The sequence below is a fragment of the Galeopterus variegatus genome, unplaced genomic scaffold (assembly GCF_000696425.1).
Source record: "Galeopterus variegatus unplaced genomic scaffold, G_variegatus-3.0.2 Scaffold10606, whole genome shotgun sequence".
Classification (NCBI taxonomy): Eukaryota; Metazoa; Chordata; class Mammalia; order Dermoptera; family Cynocephalidae; genus Galeopterus; species Galeopterus variegatus.
In genome coordinates, this window is record NW_007736717.1 from 45159 (window position 1) to 57708 (window position 12550).

The window sequence follows — 12550 nt, forward strand, 5'->3', positions numbered from 1 at the left end:
CTTCTTGGTCAATACCTGATTGTTTTCAGGGCTAAGATGACCTCCTGTCCCAGGAGTGCCAGGTATCTTTACTACTGTAGTGCTATTGGCCATGGAGCCTTGTGGACGGGTACTGGCTGGTTCAGGTTTTATGGATGAGAAATTAGAGAGGTTGATTAGTGCTGAGTGGCCGAACTGGTTCATAATCTGCTGAGCTTTGGACTTCAGCTCATAGAGCTTATCGAGATCCTGTTTATTTTTGGAGCTGTGAGGACCAAGGCCAATCAAAGGCAGCAGTGTCTATCTCCCCATGATATGCGGAGACTCAAACCTTTCTTCGTTTTTAAGGCAGAACGACATTCCACTGTATGTATGCACCACGTTCCATTCATCCGGGATGGACACTTAGGCAGCTTCCTCCACTTGGCTGTTGTAAATGTGCTGCTGCGAGCACAGGTGTGCAAATATCTGATTGAGTTCCTGCTTTCAATTCTTTTGGGTATATACCCAGAAGTGGAATTGGTAGATCATATAGTAATTCTGTGTTTAATTTTTTGATGAACTGCTATACCGTTTTCCACAGTGTCTGCATCTTTTCCCATTCCCACCAGCAGTGTACAAGGGTTCCAGTTTCTCCGCATCCTGGCCAACGCTTTTTATCTTTTTTTTGTGTGTGTGTGTGTTTGTTTATAATAGCCATCTTAATGGATGTAAGGTGGTATTTCATTGTGAATAAATGGTTTTAAAAATTAGCTAATTAGGCCAAGATTGCAATTTTATTTCATAAAAACTAATAATCAAATCAGTTGTTGCAGAAACTAAAAAAAAGATGGTCCCAGATAAAAAGTGTGCTGTTTACCCATCAGGAAAAAAAAAATTAAGAAGCAAATGATAATAGTACAACTGTGGCTATTTATTGGACTAACAAGGCCCTGTGCCCTGACAGTAACATGCTGTGGGATCTGTTCCCAGGGAAATATGCAGAAGTCAGTTGCAGACACCAAGGGACAGGTTCTGGCTGGCGCAGGCCACTCGGGCCCAGGCTTCCTGACTCCACTACAGAGGTGCAGAATACCTGGTGTACCCGTTTCTGAGCTTAGGGAATGCAGCCTTTTCCCTCAGCTCTTTTTGAAGGGCTCCTTAGTGGTCATCGTGCTGTGACCTACTCTTTCCTAGGAGCCCAGTCAGAATGCAGTCTTAGCTGTGTGTGGTGTGGGTCACATGGGCTCTCTGTGGAGTGGGGCCTGTCTTCCTGGCCCCAATGACCTTTTCTCCCTGTGCCTGAAGACAGGAAGGTTTCTTTATGTTTCATTTATAATTGCTGCTGGCCGAGTCCTGGGACACCAGCACAGACGGCCTGTGTAGACGTGGGTTGTGGGTACTGCTGAGGCTAGGCAGCTGTGTGGGTGTGCTGGTGGAGCAACTACTCCTGCCTTCAGCAGATGCTGACCTGTGGACTGTCGAGGTCTCACAGAGAAGTCAGCCCTTACATCTGACAGGGACAATGGCTGGGCCTCTGGGGGTGCAGAAAGGGGTCATGGTTGGCCTTGGGAAGAGGAGGTGTCTCTTATCCCTCTCTTATGCCCAGGTGTTTCTCCAGGGGCCAGGGATGGGCATGGTTGTGACTGGGGTTGGGGTGCAGGGGGAGCTCTGGAGGTCCTGGGTGGCTGGTGGTCCAGGCAGATCAGTATAGTCTGTGCAGTGGTGGTGGGGAGGGGTCTGTGGGACAAGAGCCGAAGCGTTAGGCTGGGTTTTTTTTTTTTTTTCCTTTTTGTCTTTTTTCGTGACCGGCAACGGATCGCAACCCTCAGTGTCGCGCCCGTACCGGACCGGGACCGGCAACGGGATCGCAACCCTCGGTGTTGCGCCCGCACCTCGCTCAGCCAGTGAGCGGCCGGTCTGTATGTGGGATCCGAACCCTCGGCGGGAGCGCCACCGCGCTCCCAAGCGACGCACTGTAGCAGTGCACCACCGGGCCGGCCCTAGGCTGGTTTTTGACATTCAACTTCTCTCTCCACTCAGGTTCCTGGGGGAAGCCAAGATCCCACTCCGGGAGGTCCTGGCCACCCCCAGTCTGTCTGCCAGCTTCAATGCCCCCCTGCTGGACACCAAGATGCAGCCCACAGGGGTAAGTCCCATTGTCCTCTGCATTAGGTAACTTTCTAGTCTGAGGCCATGCCTGTGGCTCTCTCCCTGGGTCTTGACTACCTGACCCCAGATGTGTGTCCAAGTTCAGCTCCCAGGAACCAGGCCTGGCCCCCCTATGCCCAGAGCTGGCGGTGCCTGGAGGGGCACTGGGCTGGGAGAGATGAGGCTCCCTCCTCGACCCCTGGCCCACCTGCAGGGTTCAAGTCAGCCTTGCCTCCCACCAGCTTGGCTTGCCCCTGGGTCTTTCTTGTCCATCTGGCCACCTCCTGTCCCAAGCTTCCCAGTCAGCCTTGGCTATGCCCTCTGCGCCCCCCCACACCCCCTTCTGGACCTCCCTCCCACACTGCCCAGCCCCCTTCTCCAGATTCAGAATATCTGAGTCATCTGGGTCACAGAACACAAGGGAAGGGAGACAGACAGGCCTCTTCCCTGCCTACTAGGACCTGTCAGACCCCCTTCTTTTTCCTCCATTGTCCTGCCCGCCCCTCCCCCAGCGTTCCCAGTGCTCTCCCAGTACAAGCAGACAATACCCAGCCCTCTCTCTGGCCTCCTGTTATTCCTGTTATTTTTAGCGAGCTAAATATACCCTGCAGGGTTCTTTCTTCCTGGTCAGGAGAATTCCTGGCCTTCCTTCTGGGGTCAGCGCAGCCTCCCAGGATGCACCAGGGAACTATCATTTTTTTTTGACTGGGATTCGAACTTTTGACTTTGGTGTTACAATGCCACACTCTAATCACCAGAAAACTATTTATTGGTTTGGAAATACTTCCTCCCAGTGGGGCCTGGGGGATTCTGGGCTCTGAGTTCTGTCAGACGGGGGACCGCATCGCCCCGTGGGATGTGTTTGTGTGTGTGCGATGTTGGGGCCCTTGGCTGGCCTAGTGAGTCAGGAAGTGGCCAGTCTGGGCAGAGCTCTGAGCGGAACTGCAGTGGGCACTGAGACCTAGAGAAAGAGAGCAACTGGTGCCATGTCCAAGTGGGGACATGAACCAGGGCACATCTCCTAAACTCTCTGGGTGGAAGGGACTTGAATGGACTCCTGGTTCACCGGATGCCCAGTCTACCACCTGCCCGATGCTGGAATTCTCTCACAGCATCCTAGGCCAGTGATGGCTGGGTTGCTTCCTTGATGGGGAGATGCCACTACTGAGGAGAATCCATTCCTTTCTCAGTCAGTGCTCACTGGTAGAACATTCTGGTTCAGTGCAGTATTTATTCGCTGAGCCTGTCTCCGTCACCTCCTGAATCCCCTCTTGCCTTCCTTTGGAGCTCTCCAGTCTCCTAAAACTCTTTGTAGTCAAGGAGGACCCCAAGAACTTCTGGAACTATCCCTTCAAGTGATCCTGGGGGTCCTACCCAACCCTAAAGGCACAGAAAACTAATGAAATTATCGGCATCCAGGCAGCAGGTGCTGAGAGGCGCCGGGAGTAGAGGGATCTGCTTGGTGCTTTTGTGTCGCATCTCAGGGATGGACTGCCTACTTTGCTGTGTAGTAGGCCCCAAAGCCTCCAACCAGGGTTTCTCACTTGCATGCTGAGACATCACCATCTCTCCACCCCAGCCCTGTATGCGCCCATGACACTGGGTTTCCTGCACCTGCTCCCCTTCAAGCTCCAAGGCCCATCCAGCCCCCAAGACAGCTTTCCACACCTGGTTCCTGTCCACGGGCTGAGCCAGGCTGGTGGCCCTCCTCTGGCTTCCTCACCTCTCCTTCTGGTGCTCCTTGTTCTCGAACTCTGTCTGGGTCTCATGCTCACCAACTGGGGAGCCTGCTGCTTTCTCTTCCCTGGCTGTCTGCAGAGCTTGACAATCTTTCACCAACCATGTCTCCAAGAAGGGCGCGTGAGAGCCAGGAGGTGGTGGGTGGGAGGGGAGGGCTGGACCCTGGTTGGTTGAGCCCCCTAGCTGAGCACCCCCTAGCTGGGAGAGGTGGGACACCCTCCCTGCTGCCCAGGAGGCAGTGCTCACCTGTGGAGAGGGCCAGCGCCAGATTCTAGTCCCTGTGCTAGGCCTACAGTCACAGCGCAGCCACAGGCAGCTGGGAAGACCCTCTGAGCTGGGGCATCCTGCCTGGGAGCTGGGCTGGTTGCACTGCAGTGGGAGGCACCTAGAACTCAGATGTGCTTAGAAGGGACGGAGAGCCAGGAGGAGCTGAGGATGCTCACTGGTCACTTGCTGAGGCCTGACTTCTGGGTTGGGCCCACTGAGCAGAGCATGCCAGGCACCCGCATTTGGTCGTAGCTCAGTGTTCTCACCCAAGACACTTTAGACATGGCACGCTGGGCTGTGTGCCATGCAGAGGGGCCCAATCTCCTCACACATCTCCCAGGCTGACAGGGAGATCACCACACCTGTCCTGGAGGAGCCACGCAGCAGGAAGGAAAGAACATACTCACAAATGTATTCAAGAGCAGCTCACTAATGAAGGTGTGGATACAGGTGAAACTGTGTTGGTATCACCCCAATGGCAGGAGCCAGAGTCACATCAGAAAGGGAAGCTCCCAGGTGATGAGAGCACATGAAGTGATGCGGTGGGCAGGGAGCCAGGAGGGCACTGAAGGTGGCAGCAGGGGCCAGGGAGGGCAGACACAATGCTCTGGTGAATCCTGAGCTTCCTTCAAGTGGTGCAAAGATTCTGCCAACCCACCCTGCGTCAGCTCAGGGCCACGTCCTGCACTCTGCTGGCTTCTGGAGGTTGTGAGGGAAAAGCATGACACAGACAGCACCAGGCCTGGCCTGTCCACTCGCACAGTGTGTGTTAGGGGAGGTAGGCGCGGGCTGGCCTGGGGTTTGGTCTCGATGAGCTCAGTGTTGGACAACTGTGGCCCAGGGGCAAGCAACAGGGCTGAGCATGGTCAGATGGGGGAAGGACCCAAAGCCAGGAGGAGGGTGGGGGCCTGGAAGGGTCTGATGAGGCTGTTCCCTGCCTTTGCCTTTGGTTTCCTGAGCTCTCTTAGCCTGGGGGCCAGCCAGAAGCCTCCAGGGTTCTGCTGATGTTGACTGTGGACCCCAAGATAGCAGACAGGGTGCCGTGGGCACCCTGCTCCAGGGCAGCGTGTTTTGGTGGACACGTGATTGACTGATAATGGGCTCGTGGCAGGATAACCCCGCAGTGTTGCTGGGGCTGGAAACCTGAGGAACTAACTGGGCTCTCAGCTAGAGTACCTTGATGTGGAAGGCCTTGAAGAGGGTTCCGCTGGGGTCTCTAGGCCAAGGTCATGTAGTCTGGGAGCGTACAGGGATCACATAAATCCCGCAGGAAGAAAATCTCAACTCTGGTTGTTTGGAGAAGGCGACAGGAGCTGAGTTATGATGTCACAGCAAGGGTGGGAGCACATGGCCCTGGGTGGTGTCCACAGACATGCTCCCTCCCCCTTTACATCCTCAGTAGAGCTAGAGGTCTCCATTATTAACCATGCCTGTTCCTGAAGCAGTGGTCCTTGGAGCCCGCCCCTTGGTGGCGAGATCTATTCTAGAGCCTGGGCTTTAGAGCCTCTGCAGCTGCCAGGGATGTCCTAGTGGCTCCTGGATGGGCTGTATAAAAGGTGGACCTGGCTCTGTGCTGGAAGTCTCCTCCAAGTGCCCGGAGACACCCAGATGTTGCCAATACTCCAGGAGGTTGGCATGGAACGACAGCGTAGAAGTACCTGAGGCTTAGGAAACCCCAGGAAGGGATGCCGGGATGGTCTTTGGGTTCTAGGGCTTGCTGTTCCTTCCTGTGTCTTGTAGAGCGCTGCTCCCAAGCCCCTATGCTGAGGTGCTGGCACCAGGCCATGGTGTGGAGCAGTTACACTCCTGCGACTCTGCCTCTGCACAGAGATGGTGTACCAGACCCCCCAAGTGCTGTGGAGGGAGTGGATAGGCAGCGTGAGCCCCTAGAAATAGAAAGGGGTGCTCTTCAAGGACATATGGTCCTAGGTTCACAGTCCCAAGGGCAGCCAAAGTGTGACTCCTTTAATATTTTGCTTACGTCTCCCCACCTCACTGGAGTCCACTCAGACCACCTGATTTAACACTGCAAACTGCAAGCCCTCCTGCTCCCCTGATCCTTCTTGCCCTGGTTTACTTTTCTTTCTAACATACTCTATAGGTGACATATTTATTTCATTTATTATTTGTTGTCTGTCTCCTCTGCCAAGATTTCAGCTCCTTGGGAACGGGAGCCTTTGTTTTACTCATGGAAGCATCCCCAGTATCTTGAACAACGTTCGGCCCCTAGCAGGTGCTTGATATATATATTTGTGAAGGGAATGAATAAATGAATTAATGAATGAATGGGTCAGGCCAGACATGTCAGGCAGGGTCCCCGCTTCCTATCTTTCCGGTGCAGGCCCAACTCAGGCCGAGCCAAGTGAACACCCGCACAGGACTGGCCTCATGGGACAGGGGCCCATGCTCAGAAGGGCCAGTGCTGGGTTTGATTCTCTCCTGTTGCCACCTGAAATTCTTAACAATTGTTTTTTCCTAATTTTTCATAAGAGGCTCCATATTTTCATTTGCCTTGGGCCTGCAGATCATGTGCTGGTCCTGATCCCATCTTCCTACTACTCCTGGAGGGCGGCAATGAGCTTGAGTGGGTGAGGGGCTTTATCTGTCGGGTGAGATTCCTGTTGCTAAAGCAGAAGCAGGATTTCTCAGGTTTTTAAAAACATTTTATTTTGAAATAATTTAAGATTTTGAGAAAAGTTGCCAAGAATAGTACAAAGACTGTTTTGTCCCTAACCATTTGATATTAAGTTGCCAACCTCCTGGCCCACCATCCTAAACTTTAATGTGTATTTACCCAGTTAACGACTTTCTTCTACACAAAGTACTTCAAATGTTCACGAAAGATTCATATTATATTTCAATTCTATTTTCCACGAACTTTTTGAAGTACTCTCTGTATAACCACAACACAACCTTCAACATGGGGAAACTAACATTGAGACAAAAATTTCATCCAATCCACAGGACCCCCCCGCTTCAAGGTTCATCAGTTTTTTTCAACAGTGTCCTTTATAGCAAAAGGATACGATTAAGGATCATGTGCTGTTTTTCGTTGTTTTGTCTCTTCAGTGTCCTTCCATCTGGGATAATTCCTCAGTCTTTCTTTGACTTTTATAACCTTGTAGGCTTGACGCTTTTGGAAACACAGGCCAGTTATTTTGTAGACTGTCCCTCAACCTGGTTTGTCTGATGTTTACTTGCATTAGACTGGAGTATGCATCTTTGGTGAGAATGTAACACAAGGGACTCATTCTAGAATGTGACTCTAGTTCTACCCTATCAGGTGGTACAGTTTTTTTTTTTTTCGTGTCCGGCAACAGACCGCAACCCTCAGTGTTGCGCCCGTACCGGACTGGGACCGGCAACGGGATCGCAACCCTCGGTGCTGCGCCCGCCCCTCGCTCAGCCAGTGAGCGGGAACCGGTCTGTATGTGGGATCCGAACCCTCGGCGGGAGCGCCACCACGCTCCCAAGTGGCGCACTGTAGCGGTGCGCCACCGGGCCGGCCCAAGTGGTACAGTTTTGATTTGTTTCATTACTGCATTGTTAACCTTGACCATTTGACTATGCTGGCATTTACTGGGTTTCCCCACTAATCATTCATCCACTCCCTTTCTAATAAGTAAGAATTTTATGGGGAGGTACTTCGTGACTCTGAAAATATCCTATTCCTCATCCAACCTTTACCCATGAGTTTTAACATCCATTTGTTATTTCTTGTTTGAATTAATTCAGTAATTTGATGGTTGCTAAATGGCAATATTTAAAATCGATTATCATGTTTTGCATTAAACAGTTGTCCGTCCACTGTAAGGAAAAGCTTTCTCTTCTACTTATTTACTTACCTATTTCAATATGGATTCATCTATTTCTATTTCATTCAACAGTTTAATCTGGTACTATTGCTATTTATTTTCATGTTTAAATTGTCCCAGATTTGGCCAGCGGGAGCCCCTGAAAACTGGCTTCTGTATCCTTTTGACATGTTTTTATCATTCATTGAGCATTTCCTTCCTTTCCGGCACAAAAAGATGGCCCAGGCTCATCTTGTACTTTTCCTGCCCTAGCCCTGGAATTAGTTATTTCTCCAAAGAGTCCAACTTGCCTTTTGATTTAGTGGAGGAAAGCCCCAGGACGGTTGTTAAAAATGCAGATGCCCAGGTCCACCCCAGACCTACTGAATTGGCATCTCCAGAAGCTGGGCGTGGCGTCTGGGTGAGACCAGGGAGGCTGTGCTTGACCGTTCCCTGGCTTGCAGGCACTGAGTGTGCTCAAGTGGCGACACCTGGTGGTGGTTTAGGAACCTGCAGGGTGATGACCATGCTTTGCATCTGGCACTTTCAGTTTCAGTTACAGTTGCCTCCTTCCTGGTCTCTTGGGACGCTGAGCTGGTTCCTGCCTCTTTCCTCAGTGTTCTGAGCCGCCCCTTCCTACCCATCCTGCCCTTCCTTAGCCTGGCTGCCCCTCCCAGGCCCCAGTCATGAGGGTTCAAGCCTGAGACCTGGATACATGGGGGGGCCTTAGGCCCCTTCAGTCTGGGGACAGGGTTTGTTCCCAAGAGTCTTTGAATGTCCCTAATATCACTCAGTAGAGATGCCCAGTGAACTATGCCAGAGCCACTCAGAATGAGATTATGCATCACTAAAAATTATGTTTATAAAGGGTTTGTCAAGACCTGGGGAAATGCTTATAGCTAACATTAAGCAAGAGAGAAGCATTTTATATACAGCAGAGATGTACACTGTTTAAAAAGATTGCAGAGAATTATATAAAAATATTGAGTGGGGTAATTATTGACAGTTTGTTTTCTTTTGCATTATTTTTCTTCTTTAAGGTTTTTGTACCTTCCAAGCTGTCTTAAATAGAGCACTTATTACTTTGATTAATGATTAGCTGCCCCAGGAGGCTCGCTGGACCTGTGGCTCCAGGGAAGGGCTCAGCCAGTCAGTCCCCTGCTGGTCAAGGAGCTGCAAGGCTGGAGAGCCTGTGAAGTTGTACCTTTTCCTGGGGTTCAGGTGTCCCTTTGAACAATGCAGATCTCAGGGTTGGGAGCATGGACAGGAACAATGCAGGTCGGGGTGGGCTGGGAGCACAGACAACCTTCCCTTTTCCATGTGAATGGTGTGACCAGTCACTCTCCTCTCTTGGCTGGTCGAAGCCAGAGCACCTGAGAATGTGATAAGGGGTAGGGGTGCTTCTAGTGGGGGAGAGGGATTAGAAAGGCTAGTGGCACCCCAAGACCCTCTCAGTGCTAACTGTGACCTGAAGCAGAGCAAAGCAAAGCTGAGTTGTCTATGGAGAAGCAGGGGAGGGCCCTTGGCTGAGCAGAGTGGCCAAGGGGACTTTTTCCTGAAGACAGACCAAGACTGAGAGTTAAAAAATCTTGCAGGAGAGGTGAGGCTGGATCCCTAATTTATTTGTGGACGCTTATTACTTGTTCTATCAACTAATTTAAACCTCATTTGATTCTATGAAGGAGGTGCTGTTGATATTACTACCTCCAATTTATGGATGAGGAAACTGAGGCACAGGGAGGTTCCAGATCTTGCCCAAGGTCACGCAACTCCTGAGCAATGGAAGCTGACACCAGATTCTGTCTCTTAACCACCTGACTATGCTGATGGATCCCTGGGGGTGGCTTTCCACAGCCTCCTGCTAACCTGACCCTTGTCAAAACGTATTTCCTGATGGAGGGATGCAGGAAACAGGAAGGATGTGGGAGGGCAGTGGTGTGAGGCCAGTGCACTAACCTGCTGCCCACTCCCCCATCTCTTCCAGGCTTCGCTGGTCCTGCAGGTGTCCTACACGCCTCTCCCTGGAGCTGTGCCCCTGTTCCCACCCCCCACTCCTCTGGAGCCTTCCCCAACTCTGCCTGACCTGGATGTGGTGGCTGGTGAGGAGCCCACCCTCGGCCTGGCAGGGCCCCTGGCAAGAAGGCTGGCAGTGGCACCTGAGCTTGGGGGTTGGGGGCTGCAGTGGGGCTTCGTGGCCTTTGCTGCCTTCCCCAGGTTGGGGGCTGCCCATGCCTGGAAAAGAGAAGATGCGGGTGGGTGGGGGTCCTGAGAGCTGCCTTGTGCCATGAGGAGAAAAGGGATGGGAGGCACGATCCCTCGAGTACTGCTGGGAGTGGCGCGGGGTGGGGGTGTTCTGCACTGAGCAGTTCTGAGATGGGTGTACCGGGATGGGGTCTGTCCCAGGTGATACTCCCCGGAACTGAAAGCTTCCCCACCCTGGCACTCAGCAGTCCTTTAGTAATGGTTTGACAAAAGAGCTATTTTTTCCTTGGGAGAGCCCTGAGCTGAAGTTAGGGGACATGAGTTACAGTCTTGCCTTCAACACTGAGTAGCTGTGTGCCTTTGGGCCAGTCACTCTCCCTTTCCACACCTACAGATCACCATTTCTGAAATGAGCAGACCGAATTAGCTAAATCCTGCCTCAACTCTCCTCACTTGTCCCTGCTGGGCTCGTCAAACGAGGACCCAGCCCAGGGTGGCTGGCTTGCCAGTGGTGGGCCGGGGCATGGAAGCTGGTGGCCTCCGTATGGTCCAACCTGCTGGGGTGGGGAGGCAGCCACACAGATGGGCCAGTGTGGACTTGCCCACACAAAAGATCCTTGAGTTTCTGTCACAGTGAAGGGAGCTAGAAGCAAATACAACCTTAAAGCCCGTGCAGACCCTGTCTTAGGAGTGCCCCGAGCCTGTCCTGGAGGCCAGTCTTTGCAGGGCTCTGCAGTGAGGGCAGCAGAAAGGGCCATCGTCTTGGGGCTCAGCTTAGAGATGGGAGATCAGTCTGGACTGGGGTAACCCAGGAAATCCTGAGCTGGACTAGAGCTGGAATAGGCTCAGGGGAGGAAGACGGGGCATTCCCGGTGACAGAGGGTGGGGAGGGGGAGGGCCCCAGATACTCTGGGACCACATGGACGTGGGTCTGACAGAGTTAGGTTTGGCTGGTCAGGGTAGGCTCCCAGTCCTGCCTGGAAGGTGGTGAGAAGGGACAGTCCCTCCCAGACATGGCAGCTGTTTCTGGGCTTTGTGCCAGGCTGGGGTGGGTGGAGAAGGCAGGGGCAGGGTTGGGGTGCAGCAGGTTGGCTTTCCTCACCCCAACTCCCTCCTGCCCCTCCTGGGGCTGTGCCCTGCCCACGTGCCAGGCGGGGGACAGAGCCGGGCCGAGACTTGGTCCCTGCTTAGTGACAGCACCGTGGACACGAGATACTCTGGGAAGAAGTGGCCGGCCACCATGGGTGAGACGTGGGCCAGGGCTGTCCCCATCCCAGATCCTACTGCCTGTAACCGTCTCACATGTGCCATGCTCAGCTCACTGAAGTGTGGCAAGGTGGCCAGAAGGCTCATCCTGCAGGACTTGGTGGGTGGGGAGGTCTAGGGCCATTCTCTTGCCTTCCTGTTGACTAACTGGACTGACTGCCTTCAAGTTTCAGCTGCTGGAAGCTCCTTTTCTTTCTACCTCATCCATCCTGGCTTGCCGATGGGGAGGGGAGGGAAGGGAACAGGGGAGGTGGGTGGTTGGTATTAGTGCCCCTGCCCTTCGCATCCCCAGATGAAGGACCCAGCCCTCATTGGCACCCTCTCCTCCCAGATACAGGAGGAGAGCAGGACACCGAGGACCAGGGGCTCACGGGAGATGAGGCAGAGCCATTCCTGGATCAGAGTGGCGCTCTAGACCCGGGGGCTCCCACCAGCCCCAGGAAGCCACCTTCTCATCCTCCCCCCTACCACCCTGGGAGCAAAAGAAAGAGACGCGCGCCCACGCCCAAAAAGCTGCTGTCAGACAAACCGCAGGACTTCCAGGTGACGGGTGGGCTCTCCCTGACCCCAGTCTCCTCCTTTAGCCCTTCAGCAGCTGTGGTGCTGGGCACCGGCCTGGTCTGTCCAGCCTCAAAGGCAGATGTGCATGGGATCCTAAGGGTCCTCCTGGGCAGGTTTCCCTGGGCCCTGGGCAGGTGCTGAACAAGGAACTCACATCTTGAGTCCTCAGGATAAGCCTTGGCTCAACCCCAAGATTTTGCTCTCAAAAAAAAAAAAAGAAAGTCACTGTAGAGTTTCAGCCTGTCTTTGCATTTCTTTTGTTTCACTAACCAGGGATTGTCTAGCTAGCTGGCTTCTTGCTACTGAAAGTGCGATCTGTGTCCATCAGCATCAGCATCACCAGGTCCTTGTTAGAAATGCAGAATCTCTGGCCCCACCCAGACCTGCTAAATCAGAATCTGCATTTTAACAAGATCCCTAAATCTAAGAAGCTTTGTCTAGCGTCTTGTTTCTCCCTATATCCATGCCTCTACCTATAGCTATATATTTTTCTGAAAGTCATGTGGAATTTGAATTTGTTCAATCTCTTCATGGAATAAAAAGTATTAATAGTAAACCTTTGATACGATCTTATCCAAAAATCTGTCTCATTTTACTTGCCTTTTAATTTT

At 52.6% G+C, this 12550-nt stretch overlaps 1 protein-coding gene and 1 pseudogene across 1 annotated transcript in view; one reads left to right on the plus strand and one right to left on the minus strand.

The window, feature by feature from the left end:
* The window catches only part of LOC103610109, a 1440-nt pseudogene extending 1257 nt beyond the window's left edge, over positions 1-183 (minus strand).
* The window catches only part of LOC103610110 (dysferlin-like), a gene marked incomplete at its 3' end in the record, with an annotated part of 53249 nt that overhangs the window by 37734 nt on the left and 2965 nt on the right, over positions 1-12550 (plus strand). The window contains exons 5-7 of the mRNA XM_008594349.1: positions 2002-2107; positions 9895-10162; positions 11671-11921. Coding sequence (XP_008592571.1) covers positions 2002-2107; positions 9895-10162; positions 11671-11921 — 625 coding nt within the window. The remainder of the gene's footprint in view (positions 1-2001; positions 2108-9894; positions 10163-11670; positions 11922-12550) is intronic.